At 40.4% G+C, this 26426-nt stretch overlaps 1 protein-coding gene across 1 annotated transcript in view; it reads right to left on the reverse strand.

Annotated features, from left to right (window-relative positions):
• Window positions 1-26426, reverse strand: part of TTF2 (transcription termination factor 2) — a 64509-nt gene that overhangs the window by 13304 nt on the left and 24779 nt on the right. The window contains exons 5-19 of the mRNA XM_027866778.1: window positions 23699-24625; window positions 23008-23134; window positions 22454-22639; window positions 21342-21490; window positions 17691-17772; window positions 16273-16389; window positions 12147-12297; window positions 11222-11327; window positions 9509-9690; window positions 7660-7813; window positions 7190-7281; window positions 6377-6459; window positions 5092-5225; window positions 4226-4398; window positions 3678-3741 (exon numbers count right to left, since the gene is read on the reverse strand). Of these exons, the coding sequence (XP_027722579.1) occupies window positions 3678-3741; window positions 4226-4398; window positions 5092-5225; window positions 6377-6459; window positions 7190-7281; window positions 7660-7813; window positions 9509-9690; window positions 11222-11327; window positions 12147-12297; window positions 16273-16389; window positions 17691-17772; window positions 21342-21490; window positions 22454-22639; window positions 23008-23134; window positions 23699-24625 (2727 nt within the window). The remainder of the gene's footprint in view (window positions 1-3677; window positions 3742-4225; window positions 4399-5091; window positions 5226-6376; window positions 6460-7189; window positions 7282-7659; window positions 7814-9508; window positions 9691-11221; window positions 11328-12146; window positions 12298-16272; window positions 16390-17690; window positions 17773-21341; window positions 21491-22453; window positions 22640-23007; window positions 23135-23698; window positions 24626-26426) is intronic.

Below are 26426 nucleotides of genomic sequence, written 5' to 3' on the forward strand. Positions count from 1 at the left end.
GAGCCTCCAGCAAGGGAAACACTGAAGAAGAAGAAGAAGAAGAAGAAGAACAGAGGGGGATAACTGATGGAGAAAGCTTTCAGTGGATGTGACTGAGGTCACAAGGAAAGGATTTGGCCGTGGCAAGAAGAGCCAGAGACAGGCATAAAGAAGCACAGATCTAGAGCTGGAAGCAACCCCAGCTATCTGCTCCAACCCCATCATTTTACAGGTGAGGGAGCTGAGGCTCAGGGAGGTTAAGTGACTTGTGCAGAGTTTATGGTACCTAATAAGTACTTAATGGGCAGCTAGCTAGGTGGCACCATAGTGCATAGAGTGCCAGGCCCAGAGTCAGAAAGACACTAGCTGTGTGGGCAAGTCACTCCATCCTGTTTGCCTCAATTTCCTCATCTGTCAGATGAGCTCCAGCTCTAGCCAGAAGGAAAAGGCAAATCACTCCAGTATCTCTGCCAAGAAAACCTCAAATGGGGTCAGAAGAGTCGGATAGACTGACAAACAACAACGGCTGCCAAGTACTCAATTGCTTGTTGATTGATTGCATCAGAGGTGAGATCTGAACCCATGTCCTTTGTCTTTAGAACCAGTGGTCTTTCCCCTGTATCAGATTTATAGGGATCTGGGGATGATACATAAGCAGAAACCCATTCTTCTACCTGGGGCCTAGAGGCCATGACTAACAGGGATCCTGACACCTACAGATTGAGCTGGAGCTGAATTCAATGTCTTTCTCCCTAAAATCACCTGACATTTATGAAGTACTTTAAAGCTTGCAACATGCTTTACATACATTACTGGATCTTGGCCTCACAATAGCCCTGCGAGGTAGGGACCACAGTTACGTGAGGGTTTGTTTTTTTGTTGTTGTTCTAATCTGTGATTTTCATGAGTGCAGGGAATTCTCATTGAGAAAACTCCCTCCACAAATGCAAACTAGTAACTCTCATCTACAACTTAAGAGTTTTAGAGAATTGTACCCAATATAGTCAAATAAAACATCACTTTCTAATCTCTTTTACTACAAGGTTTCTCCCACCTAAACATCAAGCTCATTCAAAATTCCTTAGAAGACATAACAGAAATAACCCTGTTCACTGACCCTCCAACAATCAGTATCATTCAAGGCCCAAAATAAGGAGATGCTAAAGGTATTTGCCAATGTGATGGAGAAGATCCAGAGTAAAGTCCAGGCCAAAGAAGGGTTCTCTGTGTGTGGTGAGGTCCTGGATCACATCATGGTGACTGCATCAAACCCCACAACTGCAAAACCTTCTGGAAGTTTTCTGTAAAGAGTGTCTATTGCCCAGATTTCAACATGCATTTGGATGGACACCTTCTAGAGTTTGTCCAGTAGTACGTACATTTAGGACAGACAAGAATGAGCCTGGCCCAATGCTGAATAAAAGGAGGGCAGTGGCCTAGACTGCATTTGGTGAATTGCAAAGCTCCTTCACTGGCCCCGTATTTTCAGTAGCAACATATGTTGCTCTATGGAAGTGAACTGTTCTCTTGGTTTTGCTCACTTCGCTACACAAAAATTCGTATGAATCTTCCCAGGTTTCCCTTTTGTTATTTCTTCCTGTGCAATAATATCCCGTTACCTTCACACACCATAATTTGTTCAGCCAATTTCCCAACTGATGGGTTTAAAATTCTTTGTCACAACAAAGTGCTACTATAGATATTTTTGTACAGATAGGCATTTTCTCTCTTTACCAAGTACTGATATTGCTGGGAGGGTATAGACCAGGGGTGGGAACCTGTAACCTCGAGACCACATGTGCCCTTCTAGGTCCTTAGGTGTAACCTTTTGACTGAGTCCAAATTTTACAGAACAAATGCTTTTATTGAGGGGATTTGTTCTGTGAAGTTGGGGTTTAGCCTAAGGGCCGCACTTAAGGACCTAAAGGGCCACATGTGGCCTCAAGGCCGCAGGTTCCCCACCCCTGGTATACATAGTTTAGTGACTTTTGGGGAAGAGTTCCCAAATCCTTTCCAGAATGGTCAGGTCAATTCACAGTTCCAGCAATAGTGCAATAGTGTTTAGACCAATTTTCTGGCCTGTCAAGATCTTTTTAGATCCCAACTGTCACCAGTAATCTAGTTTTCCTTCCTGGCTTAGTGTTGTCAAAAAATTTGACAATAATGTCATTTATGCCTTTTTCCAAGTCACTCATAAAAATGTGAAATAGCACAGGGCCAAGGAAAGTTCCTTAAGGAACTCCATTGGGCACATGAAGTTATCAGCACTTACTGAGTCTGGTCATTTAACCAGTTCCATACTGTCTAGTTCCACACTAGTTGGGAGACAGAGTAAAACTATACTATCATCTACCCCAAATCTTTCCATCTTTATCATAAGTTCAGCATGAGATACTTCGTCAAATATTTTGCTAAAAATCCAGGTTAAAAACATCTTCAGTATTCCTTGATTTACCAGTTTAGAAAGCCTGTCAAAAAGGGAAATAAGTTCAGTTTGGCATAACAAGTGTGACATGGCAGTGAAACAAGCTAAGGAGATCTTGGGCTGCACAGGTGGGGTGGGGCAGAGCTTCTTCCAGAATTAGGAGGTGCTGTACTCTGCTCTACCCAATCTGGGGTATCATAGCCCATTTGGGACACCACAGCTTAGAAAGTACATCGATAAGCTGGAGAGCATCAGAAGAAGGGCCGCTTTAACCAGAATGGTGGAGATCCTAAAGTTCATGCTGCATAAGGACTGATCCAAGAGTCTGCGATTGTTTGGCCTGGAATAGACAAGTCTGGGGGGCGGGGGCGGGGGCGGGGGTGGGAGGCATGCCAATCGTTTTCCCTGAACTTCCCCTTCCCCCAGTTCCCTTGAACTGATCCTCCTTATAGGAGGTGTTAACATATTATTTAATTTTAATCTAACAACAACCCTAAGAACTACACAGGGCAGATCACAAAATCTCAAAATTCGAAGGGACACCTGAGGCCAACTAGACTAATTCATTCTAATTCTGAAGAAACAATAATCCCTTAAACAACATCCAGCTTTTATGGGATGAAATCCTCAAGTAAGGAGGAATCTCCGCAATGAGATATTCTTCTCATTTTAAAGGCAGGGGAACAGGCTCAGAGTAGGTCAATCAATTAACAATCATTTATTAAGTGTTTGGCATGTGTCAGGCATTGGGCCAAACACTTGACTTGTAAAAGATCATCTAGCTAATAAAAGACAGATGCTGGACAATAGCCCAGGTCATCAGACTCCTTGGTCTTTCTTCCACACCACACTCAGGCCTTTCTTTACCCTCCGGCTAACTCTTGGAATGGCTGAAACGGGAAGGCTCTCGTCCTAGACGGCCCTACTCCACTATGCTTTCCTCAGCTGCTGAGGTGTAGTGACAAGAAATGAGCTAAGGGCATTTAAAATTTTAACCAGACAGCTGTACAGTTCTTCCTGTTAAGATAAAACCATTCCCTTGTTCTCTATAGGCAGCAACTCCCCTCCCAGGTGTACATGAAAACACAAAAAGCTTCAAACCAGGAGCACAGTAGTGACAAGGAAGGAGCTTTGGGGTGAGAATGGCATACTTCAGATAGAAACACTGAAAAGAGGACACACACTTAGGAGAGTGTGGAGGAGAAGGGCATACGATTATAATCCAGCTAACAAAGAGTGTGGCTGGAAGCCAGTTACATCCTATCTCTGCCACCCTCTGGAAGGAACTGTCAGCCTTAATAAGCTTTAATGGAACTAGAATGGAGTGATTAATGGAGGTAGCAGGCCGAGTAAGAAACAATACTTAGAGCTAGAAGGTTTTTGGTGAGTAAAAAGCAACTGACACTCAGGTACAGCCCTCATTTCATGGATTCAAAGTCCTTTGGTGGTTTTCTGATAAAGCTCTTTCTAAAAGAGTATATTTGTAGCTTTGTTCACTGCTTAGGCATTCCTCGCAATGCAAATGGATATGTGACTCCCTCTTTCACCTTCCAGAAAAAAAGAAAAAAATTAAAAACCTGTCGGCCTTTTTTAAATGCCTCAGACCATGAATAATCAGCTGGGGTCACCCGGCCTTTCCCAAATTTACTGTAGTCTGTCCAGCTTAGCTCTCTCCATCCCAGGGTTTGGCCATTACCAAATCTGAAAGGAATTGAAGACTGGAGGAAAGAGAAACCCACCAACTGAAATCCAAAAGCAATAAGGAAAAGCGAGACTTCCATGCCTTCCACTGAAATGGTGATGACTCCCCAACCACGTAATACCTTGGTGCTCTCTCTCGTGTCTTCGAAGAGTTCCACCTTGAATCGTGTGCCATTAAGGCAGACGGTGGCAGATGGATCTGGGGTATGGAGTTCCGACAAGGTCAAAGCACTGAGCTGCTCCTCCAGGGAAAGGAATAGGCCTTCACTCTGCAGCTCAGTCTGGTCAAGAGTCTAGACAGAATGAAACAAATCCAACATCAGCAAAAGTGGCCTGAAGGCTTATGCCACTTTAGGAAACCGGCCAAACTGCTGATACAGGCTGAGGGCCGTGCTCAACACTTAACAAAATCCTTTACAAGGCACCGTTAGTAAATCCTCACAGAAACATCAGCCAGGGCATAATTCCAACCATACTAAAAGCCTGACAAATAAAAGGCTAAAAGGTCACAAAATATATGACATGTCCATTTCCCCCAGTTTTTAAACTCTATTTCAGTTCTTTAAAGTTAAGTGTAGTCCCAGAGTAAAAGACAGTTCCATTCAGTTCTACAGCCCCACAAAGATCTTCTTAATTCTAGAGACAGGGCCACCAAAATCACTAGACATAAGCACACAAATGCTCCTTTAGTCAAGTGGTTCATGGGCATTAGCAGACACATCTCAAAGCCTAAGTAAGCACTGCTTGCAGTGCTGGCTGTCCGCTAAAACCAGTCCTGGACAGAGGCAACAGTAACTGAACAGTCACCAAGTCACCCAAGTCTGAAATCAAAGCTTTCCCATTCAACCTCTCAATAAGAGGTTAACCCTTGACCTGACAGACGCACGTCAGCGAGCAGACAGCCAGCATCATGACCGGAAGGGACCCAGGAGCTGCTCAGAATTTTCCAGGCCACCACATAGTGATATGCTGAGGGTTTTCCTTACCGATTTTAATAAAGAGAGGTGACAACAGCACTGGCGGAGTCTCAGCAACAACGACAAGATGTGGGCGGTGCTGGAACACTGGGAGCCAGCTGCGGCGCTTGGCCCAGGATCACAAGATTCAAACTCCTCTGTCACTGCCAAAGGGAGAAGCGAACCAGAATATGAGGGGTGGTGAGAAGAGCCGGGGCAGGAACAGCTCTGTTGTAAAGTTCAGGGGGGAGCGCTAGAACACACTTCCAGTTCAGGAAAGAATTTCTCCAGCTCCTAGTTGTTGAGACAGCTAATAGGCTTTCTCCCCATTAGACTCTGAGTGCCTCGTGAGCAGACTGTCCTCTTCCTTTCTTTGTATCCCCAGTGCTTAGCATAGTGCCTGGAACACAGATGGTGCTGAATACATGCTTCCTGACCGACTAACAGGCCTTCAGCGTGCCTGTGGTTCTCTGCCTGCAACAAGGGATCCAAACTAAGTGAGACCCTGGTTTCAAAGACCGCTGATGATCTTGTTTTGCCCCCCCCCCCCCCCCCCCCGACTTGAACTGTTTTTAAAATACACAGGTTCTATTCTGACTCAAACTCCCTCTTAAGTGGTTTGAAACAACCCTCATTCGGCATGATTCCTCTAGGCTCTGCTTCACAGTTTGGGTCAAGGTTCTCATACCAAAGGAACATAGGTTTATGACTAAAAGGGACCTCTAGTATAATCCCCTTATTTTATAGGCAAGGAAACTGAGGCCCAAAGAGGTTTAAGTGAATGGCCCAGGGTTATAAATGAAGGGTCTCAAGCAGGATTTGAACCCAGGTCTTCCTGACTTGGAAGGCAGCTTTTGAAATTCTATGCCATGCTACTTCTCCAAGAAAGCACCTTACCAAATGCCCTGGATGGTACTTGCTGGGTCCATTTCCCCACCCCTACAAGCACGCACTATCAAACATCCCACTGTATCTTCTGGCAGCCTCCCTCTTCTGGATGTGGAAGTGAACCTGGGCTCCTCCAACTCCACTTGGCAAGAGGGGTGCAGATTCTGGCAGGTCCTGCCACGCTGGAAAGGTGGCCAGCTTGGGTTCCCTGATAGACCGTGGGACTATAGTTGAAGGCTCAGAGAACTTTGTCACCAGGGGGCCTTGTCAGCAAATGTGCTTATGGAATGATTGACTGACAGAGCTATGGAGGAGGTCACCTATTACAATAGGGATGGACGGAATCAGCACAGGGAAGAACCTGCACTAATTAAACTGTCAATCTTTTGATGTGAACCCCCACCTTGATCCCTTGAGTAGAGCTCACCTCTACTGAATGGATTATCAGGGCTCCTTCCAGATTGCTTGTTTTCACTCAGAAGCCTTTTTAGGTAGGACTGTAGAGTTGACCTAGATCAAAGACAGATGCTATGAAAACCATGACAACCTGCACTTATAAAGTGTTCTACCACATACAACAACTTCCCACACCGCCACTCTGTGGTACTCAAAGAAACCATAAAGTGAAGGTCATGATCACTATGGCTTTGTGCTGGCAGCAGCCTGCTGGTAAACAATTAAGGTCACCAGATAACCTGTCAGTTGAAATTAATACAATAACAAACAATGACCAAATACGATGTCATAAGAATTAGAAAAAGAGTCCAATTTTTAACAAAAGACAGAAAAAGTCACAAAGACAGACACAGAAAACAACAGATAGAGAAAACTTGAGGTTGAGGGGGAAAGACAGCAACCATTATCAAAGTATCATTAAGTAAGATTAAGAAAAAGGCCAAGTGTGATTCTGAATGTTATACTCTGACTAACAGAGCAGAGAGAAACCATCTCATAATACTGGTATGACCAGGGGCCAAACTGAACCTACGCATATTACATTAAGACTGAGGGATTTTTGTTCCAGAAAGCAAATATGAAAGAGCAGAATCAAAAGGTTGGACTATTAAAAAGAAAAGATCTAACAAATCAAACATTGGTCAACTCACAACACATAGCCTAGGGGGGCCCAATCTAACCTTTCATTTACTACCCAAGGAAAAAGAGCATGGGGGACATGAGAGAGAGAGAGAGAGAGACAGAGAGACAGAGAGAAAGAGAGTGAACTTCTTTTATCACACACCTTGATTTTGTAAAAAGGACATTATACACAGCTTCTTCATCTTCTGAAAGTTTCAACTGGTGCAACTTGAAGCGACGTTGGGGCAACACCACCTGATGGAGAGTCAAAGAAATACTAAGCTGGTGTATATACACATATTTATAATACATACGTGTATTGTTATAAAAGGAAAGATATCTTTGATATTTATCTTAATATACCATTTAAAGGATACTGCAGAGTAGATTCACAGAAACTGCCACTAGACATCAGGCACCTAGCCATTACTTAAATATTAGGTGCCACCTTGAGGAGAGACTTCTGATAATGGTACAGGCATTGCATTAAGTAGCAATCCTGTGGTCTCTTCTGAAGTAGGAAATTAGGCGCTACAGAACCCACGAAATCAAGCAGGTAACCATTTCAGCACAATGAAAAGGACCATCTCCCTCCTACTGTGGCCACCCAAGTGAAAGACGAAATGAAGTTACCAGGGGTTTGCCAGTTGAATCCAGCTGGTCTTTTGTTCTCCTCAGCAAAAGACTCTTGGTTAAAATACTTAACCTCTCCCCTCCTTTTGATGAATGATTGTCAACCTGACTCTTCCATAGCTTGAACTCATCAAATGGAGAACAACGGAGAAACCTGATTTTTGGAGGGGATGGAGCAAGAAGGAAAAAAGGAACAGCAGTGAAAGGTTAAAGCACAACCTGAGAGGAAAAGTAAACCATATTTTATGCTTCATCTGTCATTCAACTACACTAAAAAGAGATCATCACAGCAAGGCCCCATGAACCAGATCTAGACAGCCTGGGCAGTCAAGTCACTAAGACCCTATGACAACATGGGAACTTCTCCATAAACATCTGTGAATGTTTGACAGTCACAAGAGCACAATAACCAAGAAGTGAAATTCTCTGTAACTCAGTCTTGTATCCCTATAGGAATATATTAAGGAACAACCAACAACACTTTTTTGTGTCTGCCTCAAATAAACTGGGGACCTTTGAAGAAGAATACGTCCCTGACTTTCTGTTGTCCTAAATGGACTTTCTGTTTCATTTTTAAGGCAACTTATTTGGCATTTGAGAGGCAGGGTAGCATGGCTGAAAAACTGCATTACATTTGGAGTCAGGAGAGACCTAGATTCACATCTCAGCTCCAAGCTTACCAACTGGGTAGCCACATGTAAGTAACTTAACCTCTCCAAGTCTCAGTTTACTCATCTAAAAACAGGAATAATAACAACTGTAAGTAGCAAGGTGCCCTGCTGCCAGAGTAGGCAGTAGTCCCAAATGGATCAAATTACCCCCGCCATTCTCACCAACACTTTCCCTTGTATGCGAGTCCAACACCTTACACCCAAGTATCTTAGAAATAGCGGCACTGCCCAGACCACCAATCTTGCTTCCCAGCTCTCACTGCCATCATCCAGGGGAACAACTCCTATGGAGAAGGAGCCCCATCATCCCCGCCACCACCAATACCACCCACTGAACAACTGCCACCAAAGGACAGGAAAGCACAAGGGTACCGGTGCACAGCTCCTGCCCTTACCCCTCACCACCACTACCAGCCCTGCTTCCAGCCTGCCCCTAGAGTCATTGCCTAGGGAAGCCACCCTTGCGGAGATGAGATCTTGCAACCAACTCTGCCCCTGCTACAGTTACTGCAGACCCAGAAAAGAAAGTGCTCACCCCCAAAGTCCTTGGCACTTTGTCATAGTTCAATGTCAGAAACAGGAAATGGTTTTATCAATAGAAATGACACTAAAGAGGGTATATTACCATGTCTTGATGCTTTAACCTAAGGACCACTGGGCCTTTCCATCTGACTTGTAGCTGAAACCTCCTAGTTATATTGCCTCCCTCTATTAGAATGAGTTCCTTACAAGCAAGGATTGTCTTCTCTCTTTGTATCTCCAGCACTCAGCATAGTATGTGGTACACAGAAAGTGCCTAATAAATGCTTTTTCTTTTTTTCACTCACTCATTTCATTTAATCAAACATTTAGTTCACAGGGTTGCTTGGTGAATCAAACAGAATGAAATAGAAGAATGTATGTAAAGCACCTTATGAACCTACAGGTAGGTTATATATAGAACTGTATAAATGTAAGTTCTGGCTATTAATACAAGGACCTCTTACAAAGACACAATCATTTATCAATCAACTACCAAGCATTAATTTATAAAGACCTTTTGCTATTAAAAAGATTAATAAACTCATTTTCTGTCATGTAAGAAATCTGACTCATATTCAGGTTCTCCATGTAAGGAAGTTTGTAAAGTGCCACAAAAGCCACCCACATGCCTCCAGAATCTTGGAGAGCTAGCTTACCTCAGCAATGAATACATGTCCAGCAGGTTGTTCTGAATGGGGGTTCCAGTGACGGCCCAGCGGGCACCAGCCTGAAGCTTACAGACAGCTATGGAGGTCTGCACTCGGGGATTCTTAATATTGTGAGCCTCATCCAGTATGATGCGAGCCCAGACTATTTGGAGCAATGGTGATGTGCAGTCCTAGAGAAGATAAGAACCAACAATAGCTTGGAAGAATGAATGTTCATAGATTGGTGATGCAATAATTTCAAATGGGAAGGCTAATATTAAGAACATTAAACAGGGAACTGGTTTAGGACCTAAACTAACTCAACAGGAGTATATATAAGCAAGTCATTTAAAATCTCTCTACTTCACTCTACCCATTATTTCTTCAGTAACACTTAAGGTCTAAATAACACATAAGAGGGGCAGCAGCTAGGTGATGCAGTGGATAGAGCTCTGGCCTTGGAGTCAGGAGGACCTGAGTTCAAATCCAACCTCAGACACTTGAAGCTTACTAGCTGTGTGACCCTGGGCAAGTCACTTAATCCTGACAGCCTCACCAAAAAAAAAAAAAAAAAAAAAAAAAAAAAGGAAAAGAAAAAAAAAGAAAAGAAAGATAGATAATACATAAGAAGACCTTAACTTTCTAAAACAGAACGCAATCTTTCAAAAACAAGGTAAAAGAAACCCTCACCATTCATGATGGTCATATTCGAAAGTTAACCACAAATAGATGAATCTGTAAACACTAAAAATTTCAATTGATACTTGTTGCAGTAGCATATACACTAAAATGCAAATAATGTGGAAAATTCTGGCATAATTACTATTCAGGGACAATATAGATTCATGGAGCTGTAATTTTTTTCTTTAAATTGGGTTTGTTGCTGCCATAAAAAACAACTTCCTACTAAAAAATGTATTCATTCAGTAAAGAATGATCAATGTCACGTATTCTTCCTTATAGTACACTAAAACCACACAAAAGCTTACCTAACAAGTGAACTTTCTTGATTATATCCATTATTTTCCCTACCCTTTCACCTCTCACTCATCTGCCACTTTAGATACCATGAATATGGATATAGATATGTCCAGTATATACTGTAGAATTTGTGTTATTAAAGTACCCAGAAAGTATAGTAACACACTGATTACCCTTGTGGAAAAACTATGAGCTGACACACATAAGTTTCCTATATTCATGTTATTATTACAATTTAGGTAAAGTAGACCTATTTCTGCTATAACAAATAATTTGAAATACGCCTAATTTCAACATAAGTGCTATATATAAATATATACATATATGAAAATATAGAGGGCAGCTAGGTGGCACAGTGGATAGAGCACCAGCCCTGGAGTCAGGAGGACCTGAGTTCAAATCTGGCCTCAGACACATAACACTCACTACCTGTGTGACTCTGGGCAAGTCACTTAATCCCAATTGCCTCACAAAAAAACCAAAACAAAACAAAACAAAAAAAACCACAAAACAAAACAAATATAAATAATAAATGTTTGTTGAAGTTTTAAGTAAGAGATCGATTGCAAAAGTGACAAAGGTGGGTCAGGGAAGCAGATATTCACTCTCATCAGAAGACATATTATAAATGGTTTCCATTTTACAGAATTAAAGAGATGAGCTCCATGAGTTAGGTAAAAAGTTTCACCCCAGTTAATGATATATGGTCTCTAAAATTGTTTTCCCCTCAAAATACCTTACCTCCATACAGGCATCAGCAGCAGGGACAACTCCCTCTTCCTTCTTGGTAGGGATCTCCTTGGCAAGAAGACTATAAGTGGTGATCACTACGTCATATCTGGAAAGGCTATACAAACATGAGACATGGAAATGAATAAATTAGGAAGGTAGAACTAACACTTGAGAAGTACCTGTGCCTACCTGATTGAGTTATTGGGGAGAAAAAAGTATTTTACACATCTTTTAAAGCCCTACATTATGTGAACTATTATTCATGAAACCAACATCTCTCAGATGACTTATATATAATGCCAAAGATATAAACAATGAAATTCTTCTACACAACTTTTCAAATGTATTATCTCACATGTATCGTATAAGGCTGGTTTCATTCCTAATAAAGGAAGAATGTAAAAAAAAAAAAAAATCATGGACACTGAACATCTCCTAAACTAGGAGAAACATGGACTCAGTCTACTTTTAAATAATAGTCCTCTTCCCTGGGCAAGTCCTGCTGCCACCTGGTGGCAAACCCAAGGAATCCCAAGGCCTTCTAAATTATAGCCTTCAAAAATAAGCCAAAGGCCAAAAATAAGCAAAGGCCAATATTTGGCTCTCAGTGTATGCATATCACTCTACTCTACAATGAAAGGAACTAGGTTCCATTTTAACACCAAGCATGATCTCCCCTTCCTTTGCCAACGAGATCCCTGGTGAAAGATGGTTTGATTTTTTTCCCAGCTCCGAACATGGGTGAAGATGATTCCGAAATTGCAATACATACTAGCAACATTAGTTAGAGTGGAATCTAAATGTGATAGTAAGTAGGTGCCAGAAGAGATGCCACCATCTTGGTCTTGCTGGTGAAGGTCAATTCTAACCTACAGTCCCCCTTAGGCTAACCAGATACTGAACGCTTTCAAGGTCACAATTGTCTTTCACTTACACTTTTGCATGTCGTTCCCGATTAGACCCATGGTAAAGATAGATTCTCAGCCTGTTGCCACCCACACGTTTTTCTATTTCCTTTTTCCAATGATGAATCAGGGAGGCAGGGCAGATAATTAAAGTGCCATGGGATGTAAAGCTAGTGGAATCTTAAGGGAGAAAACACACAGTTAAATGATCAAATCTTGCTTTAAGTTCTTATTGACCCATCACCTTTTCTTGACTACTCAATTTCTATTTTTACCATTTATTACTCTTATTTCTAGGGGTTTCTGAATATGAGCTAGAAGGGAATATTTTTATAAATCAAATTGCTTTAGCTTTTCCTTTCCCCCATAAAAATACAAGCCAGGAAGATAGTACTGGCTCCTTGGTGGTACAGAGAGCTGTGTTGTAGGCCTTCTTAAGCTGGTGCTCTGTATATTCTAAAAAGTAACACTATATATCACCTGCCTGGAAAGGAAAGAAGGAGTAGAATGAGGAACAAGAGGACATTAGGTAATTCTCTAATTTCTCATTAGTTGGGTCTTCAGTATGACTATTATTTTAAAGTGCTGGGAATCCCCAAAATAAAAACACATATTCAAATGTAAGTATGAAAAACAATCTCCAAAGACAAATAGAAATTATTCGGGTTGATCTCTGCTTGGGCCTCTCTGTGAAATGTATTCAAATATATACATTAATCACCCTACCCCATAATGGAACTGGGTTCCATTCTAACAATAAACATGATTGCCTCTTTCATTTCTAATGGGGCCACTGATGGCAGATGGTTAGATTTTCTTTTCCAGATTCTAGCTTATCTTTAGAATTATTTGTGTGTGATCCAAGGCAACTTCAAAGGACTCATGATGAAAAAATGTGATCTACCTCTAGTGAGAGAACTGATGAACTCTGAGGGCAAATTAAAGTATAATTTTCTCACCTTTTTCTGCTTTCTTTTTGCAATACAGTTAATATGAAAATGTTTTGCATGATTTCACATGTGTAATTGATACTATATTGTTTGCCTTCTCAGTGGGTAAGGGAGGGGTAAGAGAATCTTGAACTCAAAATGTAAAAAGAAAAGAACACTATAAATAAATGATTTTAAAAGAGAAAAATATAAACAGGAAACATTTAGCAAAATAAAGAAAAATACAATAAGAAAAAAATAAAGATAAAACACTGGAGAAAAAAGAACTGTTTGTGCAAATTTGGTTATAGTATGTTATATGTAAATATGGATTCACAACTGGTTAGATGACTAGACTCAAAGAGTAGAAATTAATGGTTCAATGTCAATGTATCAGGAAGTCTTCAGTGCAAGGAATCTATGCTTGACTTGCACCATTTAATATTTTAATTCATGACTCTTGGATAAAGGCACAGATGACATGCTCATCCAATCTGTAGGTGTCAGTAGGATGAAAAGAATAGCTAACAAACTAAATGACAATCAGAATCCAAAAAGATCTTGACAAGCTAGAGCACTGGGCTGAAACTAGTGAGATGAAATTCAATGGAAATGAATGCCAAGTTTTTCATTTGATACAGGAAATCAGCTTCACAAGTTCAGCCATAGTTAGACAACAGTTTTGTTTGCAAAAGATCTGCTCAATGAGTCAGCAGTGTGATGTATCAGCCAAAAAAGCTAATGCCACTTGGGGCTTCATGAAGAGGGGCTTAGCCTCCAGAGCTGATAGTCCCACCACACCAGGCCCTTCTTGGACCTCATACGAAGTAACATATTCAGTTCTGGGCAGACAGTTTAAGGGCAATAAGCTGGAAAGCATGTGCAGGAGAGCCACCAGAAAGGTGAGAGGATTAGCTGAAGGAATCAGGCACAGTTAGTCTGAACAAAAGAAGATGTGGGGGACATGGTAGCTGTGTCTGCGAGTGTGTGAAAGGCTGTTATGTGGAGGAGGACTTAGGTTTGTTCTGTTTGGCCCCAGAGGGAAAAACCAGAAAGAACGGGGAGAAACTGTAAAGAGGCAAATCTAGGCTTGATGTCAAGACAAATTTAGTAACAATCAGAACCATCCAAAAGTGAAAGGATTGTCTAGAGAAAGGTGAATTTCCCCTCTTTTGAGATAGTCAAGTGAAGGCTAGATGACCTTTTGTTGGGTATGTTGTAGCAGGGATTCCTTTGGCATGAGAGTCGGGCTACATGGGTAATGAGGTCCCTTTCAACTCTCGTTTTCTGTGACTCTAAGGGAAGATCTTTTAAAATCCTGACTTGGGCATCTACGGTGCTAGGTATTCCTCCTAATTTTGGATCACTTTCAATTTAATAAGCCTCCTATCTATGATCAATACGTTAAATAACACAAGGCCAAGCACAGATCCCTGGGAAATTCCACTGGAGATCCTCCCACAAGATGACACAGAATTACTAGTGATTACTTTTTGGAATCTTGAAATTCCAACCTATTCGATCTAATTGGAATCCAGTCATTCCACAATTCCAAATTCATTTAATCGTATTTTATCATCTGGTCCACATCTCATCTTTTCCACAAGATTAGCATGAGCTACTCAAAACTAGGTTACAGTTAGTTTCAGTGATCCTTTTATCTCTGTAACGAGTGTCAGGAGAACCAATACTATTTTGGAGAATTAATTTCCTTACACAATTATATAAAATGGACAATTTTGATATATTAAATTTTTAAATGTTTGGACGAATAACACTAACACAGCTAAAATTAGAATGGAAGTAGGTGTGAAAAAAATTATTAGAACGAGTTTCTCTGATAAAGACCTCATTTCCAAAATACATAAAGAACTGATTCTAATTTATAAAAATAAGAGCCATTCCCCACTGATAAACAGTTAAAAGGATTGGAATAGGCAGTTTTCAGAGGAAGAAATCCAAGCAATCAATAGCCATATGAAAAAATAGTTCAAATCACTAATAATTAGAGAAGTACAAATTAAAGCAATTCTGAGGTTTCACCTCAGATTCACAAGACGGGCAAAGTTGACAAAAATAGGAAAATAACAAATCTGGAGATACCATTGGAAAATAGGCACACTGATACACTGTTGCTAGAGCTGTTAACTGGTCCAGTCATTCTGAACAGCAAGTTGGAACTATATTTAGAAAGTTACCAAACTAGTACACCCTTTGACCCAGTCAAACCACATTTGGTTCTATAACCAAAAAGATCAGAGAAAATGGGAAAGGCCCTACACATACAAACATATTTATAGTAGTTCTTTTTGTGGTGGCAAAGAACTGGAACTTAAGGGGATACCCATCAATTGGGAAATGGTTAACAAATTATAGTGTCTGAATGTAACAGAATACTATTGTACTGTAAGAAATGATTAAAGGGAAGGCTTCAGATAAAGCTGGGAAGACTTGTATGAACTGATGCAGAGTAAAATGAGAAGGGGAAAGGAAGAGAACAAGTATGATGTACCTACTAAATGCTAGTCACTGTGCTAAGTGCTTTATAAGCATTATCTCATTTGATCCTCACAACAACTCTGGGAGGTAGATGTTATTATTATCACCATTTTATAGTTGAGGAAACTGAGACAGAGGTTAAATGACTTGCCCAAGGTCACACAGCTAGTGTCTAAGACTGATTTAAACTCAGTTTTTCCTGATTCTAGGCCCAACATTCTACTCACTGTGCCACCAGGAAAACAATTTACATAATAATAACATCATAAAAACTTAAGTCTAAAAGACCTAAGAACTCTGATCAACACAATGATCACCCACAATTCCAGAGGATTCATGGTGAAACATGTACCCACTTGACAGAGAGTTGATGGACTTAAGGTGCAAGTTAAGACATATCTTTTGAATGTGGCCAATACGAGAATTTGTTTCTTATGACTATGAATATTTGTTATAAAAATTTTGTTTTTATTTCCTGTTCAATGGAGGAGCAGGAAAGAAGATGGATTTTTTTTAAGTAAAAAAAATTAATTCAAAAACATTTTCTAGATAGAAAATTTGCTGATTTTTGTCAAGTTTATAGTCACTCTGAATTTGTATTAAAAATGACACATGAGAAATTAGTTGGTTCCCTCATAGATGAACCAGATATGACCCAGGGTGTTTTGGCTGCTTATAATTTGAAGCCTCCTTCTCTCAGCCCAGAGAAAACCCCCCTATCCTCTACCATCTTTGGAGAGCCGCAAAACAAGCTTTTGGTCTTTCTTTTTCTTCTGCTCTTCATTTTTCTGGGCTAAAATGAGTGCAATCATCGTCAGGGTCTTGCCTAAACCCATATCATCCGCTGGAAAAGAAGAACACAGCAGACAGCTAAAGTTAGTCAGGGCACAGGGTTAACTTGCCTTCCAAGCCCATGTGCACGAACATTCTTTGCTTCCCTGTCCCTTTACAAGACTCCGTCGCAGCTATTCTTCTTCCCCTAAAACTCTCCGGCTGAAAACAGACCCAGGTTTTCTTCCTACTGCTGTGTATTTTGACTCTCTACTACTTGACTCAGAAGTCCCAAAGTACCCAGAAATTATGCACTTGAAAAAGGTTCACAAACAAAGGTTAACCTCACATCAACCAAGCACCCTCAAAGTGCTTTCACTTGATCACTAAATTGAATTGCATTCCTAGAAGGGATAGTAGAACTTTTAAATTTTACAAAATGGAAAAACTAAGACCAAATGACATGCCTTCCATGGAAAAAAAATAGCTACCAAAAGAGAAGCAGCTAATTACATCACAAAAGATATGGAGACTTATCCCATTCTAGGAATCTGATACTAAGAATAAAAGCTCCCCCCTGCTAATCACTGTGGATTTAGGAATGAGTTTAGTCTTATTAGAACCAAGGCAACTAAAATACAATTAGGTTACAGAGATTCTTGTGATTAATAGCTATCATTATGCTGATTGAAAAGAAACAGCAGCTTGTATAAGTAGGCTTAAGAACTTAATTGGGAAAGGATGAAACAAGGGGCAGGACAAAAAAAAAGCAAGTGGGGGTACAGTGAATTTTAAAGGAGTTTGGGGATTTCAGAAAAAGAAAGTGGAGAGACTAACATGGAAATATGTTTTACATGATTGCATGATTATATACATGTATTGCATATACATGATTTACATGTATAACCTACATCAGATTGCTTACTGTCTCAACAAGGGGTGGGGGGGGGGAGTGAAGGACAGAATTTGGAACTCAAAACTTAAAAAAAAAATGTTAAAAAAATACTAAAAACCAAATAATTAAAAAAAAATAACTTAGTAATGAAAACAAACTGATCCTGAATATATATGCTGAACATTCATTTTAGAAGAAAACACCCATGGATGATATTCTAAATTTGCAAGTTTTACTATTTTTTCTTATTTTGATAAATAAATGCTTGTAGCAGAATGGTGAGAGTAAAAAAAAAAAATGGAAAGCTAGAGACAACCAACTTCAAAACAAACAAACAAACAAAATCCACAAAACTCCTATTAGGTTCACAAAATTGGCTATAATTCTACCTCTAAACTGTTCTCCACTTCCCTTACACCTCTCTGCAGATATTCTGTCAGGGTACATGTATTCACAAAGTCCAATACTTCTCCATTTACCTAGAATTCCTCCATGAGGTTTTTGATTCTCTCTCCATAATAACCATGCCAATGCTTGCTTCTGATGCAGAAGCAAAGGGACCTGAAAAGAGAAATGAAGTGTAAAGTATAACTTGCCCGGTCATGTTGTACTTAGCTGCGGTTACTCAGAATCTAACACTTTACTTCTTTATTACATGCTCTTCATTTTCAAAAGAAATACCATTAGGAAATCAACTAAAGTGGACAGTAGTCCTTCCATCTTTCCTTTCTCCTGTGTTACATCCTTCCTCCTTCTAACTCATTGACAAAAGTCAAGATTCTACTCTGCCTCTTCAGATCCTTATTCAAATAACTTCTTCCATTTTTAAAGGGGCATTTCATTCCACCTGATAACCTGAAGAGTGAAGAGATATTCCTTGAACCCCATTATATCTTTGCTCTAGGCTGGAAACCAGCCTGCACTGTGAGCATCGATAGCAGCTACTTAGTTACAGTAGAAAGACAGAGAATATTCCATGTACATCACTGCAAATTTATCCCTCATGTTCACACTGGTTGTTGAAGTAGAAAAGATATGAAACCTTGGAACTGACCATTCAACTCTCAGAATTTATGATAGAATACAGGCAAGCTGTCCACCTGATTATAGGAGAGTATATTTCAAAGGACTCAGAGACACAATAGATAGGATCCCACGGACTAAAAGGAAAGTCGGCCCAGGGAAGATGGGAAACAATAATAAAATTCTGACAACATAAAGAAAAATGATTTCAATGAAAAGGGTAACTTGTCTAAAGAGACCAATATGAATGCACAGGGGAATTTAATTTAATTTTTAAATTTTAAAAAGATAATGTACAGAAGAAGGAAGTAGGGACAGATAAGACAGGATGAATACAAAAGTATGTTGCAGTACCACCAAAATAACGTGAGGAATGCTAAAACTTTGAATAATCTGATGCAAATAAACGATACTACACGCAACAAAGATTCCATTTTGTTGCTTTTTGTTTGTTTTATAAGGTTATTTTTTTTTTCAACTGTAATGGGCAAAAGAGAAGGATCAAAGAAGGGATAGGGCTCAATATGGATGGGACAATGGAAAAACAGCAGATCAATCATTCAATTCTTGCTTCTACTTCCTTCACTAAGCACAATAACCTTCAGAATGGAAAAGACAAAACAAAAATGGTTAACAGGGTACTGATATCCAAGACTTGTAGGGAGGTATTAAAAGAGCACTTAGCTGCCCGTCACCAGGTGCAGATTATCACAGGGTAGGATCATGAATTTAGAATAGGAAAATATCTTAAAGATCATTTAGTTTAACCCCTTAATGTTACAAGTGAAGAAACTGAGGCCCAGAAAATTTAAATGATTTGTTCAAGGTAACACAAAGTAACACAAGTAACAAGATTGGAGCAGGGGAAAATGACCACTGTCTTCAAGCATCTGAAAAGAAATCATGTAGAAGAGAGATTAGATTTTTTCAGCTACTGCTTTGAGCTTGGGCAGTTTACTTCACAGGGCTCAGTTTCCTCACCAGAATGAGGAGGCTGATTTAGCTGGTGAGGTCCCTTGCAATTCTAAATCTATGATCCTATGAAATAGAAACCCAAATTAGAAATTGCAGCGACAGTTCTAGGCCTTCCCCGTTCTTACCATCAGATTTATCAAACAGTGGAATGGGACCCCTGTGGAGGTGATGGCCTACCTCCCTAAAGGTCTTCAGAGAAAGGTTGGATGAGCACTCGTTGGCCGTGTGATAGAGGGATTCTTGTGCAGTGAACTAGGCAAGCTTTCTACCACTCAGATCTGTTAGGACCAGCACTCTCTCAACTAAACCCTAGTGAGCCAGAACTCATTTCTGCATGCAGCCCACTAGTAATTGCCTTTAGATTGGCCAGTCATCCTATCTGGGAAGTCTTATCCCTCTCTTCTCCGCCTATTCAAAACCTACATTTTAAGGTCCAGTTCAAGGATCAGCTCCATGAATTGTTTCCTGACTCATCTTAACAGACAATGATCTTTTCCTCTGAACTTATTTAAGACTTTAGAGGAAAGAGCCACTTCCAGGGCCGTGATAAATTCATCTCCACAAGAGGACGATCTCTGGGACTCCTATCTGCTTCTTTGGCTTTCTCCTCCCCCTTGAGTAGTGGGGGCACTGGTCCCCTTCTTTCTTATCCCCAAAGTAACTAATAAAATGTTAAGGAACTCACTATCTTTCTGCGTAAGACCTCCCTGTCCTACCTTCCTTACTGCTGTACGGGAAAGCACCGTCCTCCCAGTCCCAGAGCCCTCCAGGCTCACAGCCTAGGAGTCATTCTGCACTTTACACTCTCTCTCACCCTCCATATCCAATCTGTGAAGGTCTGTCCATTTCACCTTTGCAGTGGCTCTCGAACACGTTTCCTTCTCTGTCCTCTGCTCCAACTACTAACCTCCCTGGCTTCCCTTAAGTCCTAACAAAAATCCCACCTTCTACAGGAAGCCTTTCCCAACTCCTCTTAATTCTAGTGCTTTCCCTCTATTAATTAGTTTCCATTTATCCTGTATATAACTTGCCTACATATATGTTTGCTTGTTGTCTTTAGATTATGAACCTCTCGAGGGCAGGGACTGCCTTTTGCCTCTTTTTGTATCTCTAAGTGCTCAGCAAAGTAACTGGCACATAGTAGGTGTTTAATAAATGTTGAGTGACTATGGATGGTATGAACTTAAGAAATACTTAATGATAAAACTGGACTATATCATTAGTAAACATAATGGAAAAGATACCAGCAGGGAAGTTACTAAAGTATCAATAGGCAGAAACGATCTATTAGAATCTCACCACGCTAGGCTATTTCATACAAGTTGTTCATATGAAACAAATGTGTGCCTTGGACTACAACAGTCTCTATAACGTAAAAGGTTTCAGCTTTAAGGTTTCACTCAATGCCCAACAAATTGGCAAGGATGATAGAAGACGGGAACAGATTAGACTGTAAGCTCCTTGAGGGCAGGCGTTGTCTTTTGCATCTTTTTGTATCCCTAACATTTAGCACAGTGCCTGGCACATGGTAGGCATTTAATAAATGTTTATTGATTGATTCATTGAATGTTGGAGGGGCTGTAAAAAGACAGGTACACCAATTACCATTTGGTAGAGCTGGGAATTGACCTGACCATTATGGAATGGCAACTTGGAATTATGCCAGGAAAGTAACTAATATGTCTGTCATTTGACCCCATATGTCCTGAACAGGTCAACAATTAAAAAAAAAAAAGCCCCACATACACCTAAATATTCATAGCAGTACTTTTTATAGTAGTAAAGAACTGGAAACAAAGTAGATAGCCATCAACTGGGGAATGGATAAACAAGCCGTAGTACATGAATTGAAAGGAATAAATAATATGATGATCAGAGAAGCATCACAAGACACACGAACCAACCAAAATAAAGTCAGCAGAACCAGGAAACCATATACACAGTAATAATGTAAATGAAAACACCAAAATAAATGAAACTGAAATTATGATGACTAGAAACCTCTCCACTCCCTTCTTTGCAGTGGTGGGGGCCTACGGCTGTAGAACAATGCAAATAATGTGAGACTTTTTTGATGGATTGGTTAGTTTGGCTGAGCTGCTTTTTAAAAATTCTTTTCTAATTCAGTTTACCTTCAACCCATCAGGATCTTCTGCCACTGTCTCCGTGCCGGGACGTGATTCAAGAGACTTGTGGAGCTGATGGATGGCATCACTTGTAACTTTCCACACAGCCTGAAGGCGATCTTGGGTCATCCGGCCCCCATACAAGTGAACTTTGCCTAGGAAAAGTGTTATAAATCTAGTTTTAAATAATCTGGCTGGACAGAGGCTATTAATTCTGCCACAGTGGTTGAAACATGGGAGAGGAGGTACAGTGAAATGTGTTAGTTTTGGAACCAGAGGACCTGCACTCAAATACTAGAAAGATGGGAGACTATAGCTGTGGAAGGCAGCTAGGTGGTGCCACAGTGCATAGAGCATTGGGCCTGGAGTCAGGAAGACTCATCTTCCTGAATTCAAGCCTGGCCTCAGACACTTCCTAGCTGTGTGACTATGAGCAAGTCACTTGACCTTGTTTGCCTCAGTTTCCTCATCTGAAAAATGAGCTGGAGAAGAAAATGGCAGACTACTCCAGTATCTCTGCCTCAGACTCTCCAAATGGGGTCATAGAGAGTCAGACAGTGCTGAAAATGACTGGACAACAACAAGGGTACGGAACATTGCATACACCGGCAGACACGAGCCTTTTGTTGATTAGTTTTGCTAACCAGTTTTCCTTTGTTACTAGGTACAGTGTTTAGCAAGGTCAGGGGAAAATACTGTAATAGGAAATGATTTGTGTGAAAACAACAGGCATCAATGCAACTCTAAAAATAAATAAATTTGTGATCCTATGACAAAGTTTTTTTTGTTTTCAGTACAATCCTAGTTCTCTAAGCACACTAACTACATGAAAAGGTATGCATGCATCCACCTACACATAAAACTGAGAAGAAAACTACCACAAGTGCAAAATGCTTCAATGTTTGAAAACTGGTCTATCCAGCTCCTAAGAATGTAGAGAGGAATTGGATTAGGCCTAAATAACAAGGTAAACTTCCCAGAGTACCATCATCTAAGAAAGAGTTCAAAAATAGCTTTTGCTTTCACATGGGAACAAGGGTGTCCAAAAGCTAGCACCTATTTATTACCTATAACAATATTTATGATGGTTAAAAATTCACAACAAAAACCGATCTTACCTCCATAGTGTTCGCTGGGTCCCCCAACAGATGCCTGGTTGGGAGCATGCACCAAAGAACCACCCAAAGGGTGAGAACCCTGAAGTTGCAGTGGTTTGGGCGGCACGACTCGAGGAGCTTCTGCAGTGGTTTTAGTGGAGGGATTGCACAGCAGATGGTCATAAGCATCTCTTTCCTTATTACTCCCTGCTCAAAGAGTAGAAAAAACATCCAAAGTTTAGAAAAACAAAGAGGTCAATCAATGATGTGAAAGTCACAGGAGCTAGATATGAGGAGCCATCACTACCATCCTAATCAGCGAGAGGGAAAGCTTCCTGTTAGAGTTAGTGGGATTCCAAAAATTGCTTAAATGATGAAAATTAGAGAGCTGACCTTTGGGACAGGGAGGGTATTCCACAACTAAGCGTGAGCTTTGGAAGAAAACTCAGAGGTAAAAGTAGGACCAAATGAAGAGGATGGCAAATCAGTTTACATGCTGCTTGCCTATATGGTGGGCCTAAAGTGGTTTTTCTGAACTATAACCAGATGTTTAAACAGGGCATAACTCACTTTACCTTGTTCTGTACTTGTCACTGCAGCTAGGGACAGAGCGTTTAGTGCAGCCTCCAAATCCTGAACTTGCTTGAGGAGCCTGTCACCCTTGTCTGGAAGGGCCTGGATGTTCACTGTTGCCAGTGTACTCTGAAAAGCAGATTCTGTTAGACTGATGGCCTTGTCTTCTCAGCATGCAAAGGAGAGAGAATTTTAAATAAAAACGCAGTAAAGTACTGAGCATCTTGAAGCTTTGCTGCCACATGGTGGTCTGGAATTTTTTTTCCCTAACATTTTTCCCACTCTAGAAAAGCAACAGACAAAAAGGGAACAGAGGGGTAATGGCTAAGTCCCTTGACTATTCCTTTTCCTTATTTGCATAGTATGCTTAAAGCTTTTATGTGTTAAACTTGCGGAGCTCTCTGTTTGCCCGTAACAAACGCTGACTGTGTGAAACCACTAATTTTTCTTGCCGGATGCTTGCTAGGGAATATGTTCTGGGTTCTTATTTCCAGTACAGTATTGTCTGAAGTGCTCATACTCTAAAATTCTAACCAGCCAACAGTTGGCATCTAGGCTAAGTATCTAAAAATATGCTAAGCACAAATACTTCTAAGAGCCACTCCCCAGAAAGTACTACCCATAAATTACCACATTTACAGACTAAAGTTACTCTCACCACAAACAAACAAATATCACGGTGCCCAAAGTCACCTTTTTCTGCTTAAGTTGTGCTTCGAGATGCAAACGTTGAGCCATAGGGTCTAAAGGCTCCACCTTCTTCAAAGTCTTGGTGAATCCTGGGACTGATCTTGACTCACTTCTCTCAGGTACTTTAAGATTCTTTTTCTGTGTTGAATTCTCAGCCACCTGAACATGTAGGGAGTTTTCTTCTTTGGAGGAAACAACAACATCTTTACTGCTTTCACTGATGCCTTTCCTTTCTCCTGGAGCTGTCGATGATACCTGTGGTCCTTTGGCCCCTCTCTGAGGGACTACTTTGGGAATCTCTAGCTGTACCAGACTTTGACTCTTTGGTTTTGTCTGTGGGCCAAGATCAGCCTTGACCTTTGTTTCTCCAGCCTCATAGTTCTTAGGCTGCTCTCCCTGAGCCTTCTTTACAGTGTCCAGACTGACAGTACCTGGAGGCCTATGCTTAGTTTCACTCTCCCCCTGAGGTGCTGATTCACCAGAGACTAAGGGACTTGCATCTTTTGATTTCTTTTCTTTAATAGGAATAGACTGTTTCCTTAGGTCTTCCTCAGCGGGCAGGTCTGGTTTAACCCGAGAAAAGCTTCCTGGATGTGAAATTTTGTGATCTTTTGCTTTATTCTGAAGCACTGTTTCCTTCTCTGGTGCTTGTGATTTCTTTATTACCACATCCAGTGGAAGTTTCTCTTGCACACTGGATTCTGGCGTGGACTTCTGCTCCTTGTTTTGTGGCAAAAGCTGATCTTTCTTTTCCTTTGATTTCTTTTCAGCTCTCTTTTCTTCATTTTCACCACTGTTTAGTTGTTTCCAGAGGGATGGTTCTTGGTTCTTGTCTAAAACTTTAAAAGGATTTCTTGGATGGCTGGAATGCTGGAGCCAATCAGATGCATCCTGGGCTTTACTGCTGAATTGTTCTTTAGCACTGGGCTCCTGAAAGAGGCGATCAAAGAATGAAATTCTAATACACAGTTATAATGCTGATATCTATATGTAAAATGTCTCTCTCAGAAGAAATGGAATGAATGGAAAGCATAAATTTATGTTCTTTAACTTTCTTAAAACAGTCTCTCCAGGAGGCATCCCTCCTCCTAGGAAGAATAAAAATTTAGGAGACTTGTTTACAGATCCACTTACAATCTGCTACAAGACCCCTTGTGATGCACTAGGTTAGGCCTCAGTCTCAGAAAAATATTGACCAACCTTTACAGGATGTTCTGCAGAATCAAAAGCTAAAAAAAAAAAACTATCATCAAAATGCTAAATAGTAAATATTTTCTCTTGCCATCATAATATTGCCTATCTTTCTTTTTGTTAGGCGGAATATTGTGAGCAGTCATAATGATCCGAATGCACTTCGGGAGACAGCATATTATAGCAGAAAAAAGTCTGAACTTATAAGCAGGAGACTTGGATTCAAATCTTGGCTTACTGTCTTACTATTGGTAAATCATTCAATTTTGGGGGGTTTCAGTTTCCTTGTCTGTAGAATGAGATAAAATTCTTGCCTTAAAAAGTTGTTGTGGGGAAAATACCTAGTAAAAGATGCATCACTCTGACTATCTAGAGATATGAGAGTTAGCATTATTCTCATTTCAGTAATCAAGCACTGCATAAGCTCTCTGAAATGGAAAATTTTCCCACACTTACATAATGTCATCAAATGAGGATTTTGAGCAGGCATTTATATTCACCTCGCAGTGTGGCATAGTAGATAGAAGATAAGATTTGTGTCAGGAAGACCTGAATTCTGATCCTACCTCCATTTAGTATTTCTGTGACTACAGGCAAGTCACTTAACTCCTCTGAGCCTCAGTTTCTTCATCTGTAAAATGGTGAATATGTATTGTAACTACCTCACAGGATTGTTAAATTCAAATAAATTAATGCGTATAAAGCACCCTGCAAAACTTAAATTGGTAAATGAATGTCAGGTGTGATGACAATGATGCCTAATCAGTCTCTAAAAAGGCCTTTCAATTAGTTTGAGTGAATATATATTTTCTCCAAATAAAGGTAATGTTGACAACTTTCAGAACACAAAAGCTGCATTGAATTGGTAAAAAGAACAAGTCTTAATTCTGATTATAATTGTCAAGATCTGCAGACCACTCTATAAGTCAGTAGGGACACATTGATCAAAGCAGAGCAATTCATAATGGGATAAGATGTCACAAGTCAAAGTTGGAAGACCCGAGTAGCCCCTGTGTCCAACCAATCCCTGAACAAAAATCTCCACATGCCAGAAAAGCGGTCGCTGCACCTCTGGATAGTACTCATTGTTACATCTGGCCTCTTGCAACTTCACCCATTTCTGTAGATTGCATCATTTAAACAACTGAGTACAACACCAAGCACTGGTTATATGCAAAGAATGGTGCCAGACTCCACAGAGACAAAAAGGAAGCAGTGTCTACCCTCAACGGGGACAGAGGCGTAAAGAGGCTGGAAAGGTATGTCAGAGCCAGGTTATTATTATTATTATTAAATTATTATCATTATTTTTTTTAAATCAAGCTAAGGAGTTTTCATTTTTTCTAGAGAAAATGGGAAGGCACTGAAGGTTTTTGATTGTTTTTGTTCAGAACAAAACGCAACAGAACCAGATCAAATGAGTACTTTAGGAAGGTTTAAGCAGTTCTATGAAGGTTGGACTGGACAAAGGAAGAGAGTGAAAACAGGGAGACCAATTATCCAAGCAAGAGGGAATGAGGGCCTGACCCAGGGTGGTGGC

The sequence above is a fragment of the Vombatus ursinus genome, unplaced genomic scaffold (assembly GCF_900497805.2).
Source record: "Vombatus ursinus unplaced genomic scaffold, bare-nosed wombat genome assembly UNPS02014782.1, whole genome shotgun sequence".
NCBI classification, from domain to species: Eukaryota; Metazoa; Chordata; class Mammalia; order Diprotodontia; family Vombatidae; genus Vombatus; species Vombatus ursinus.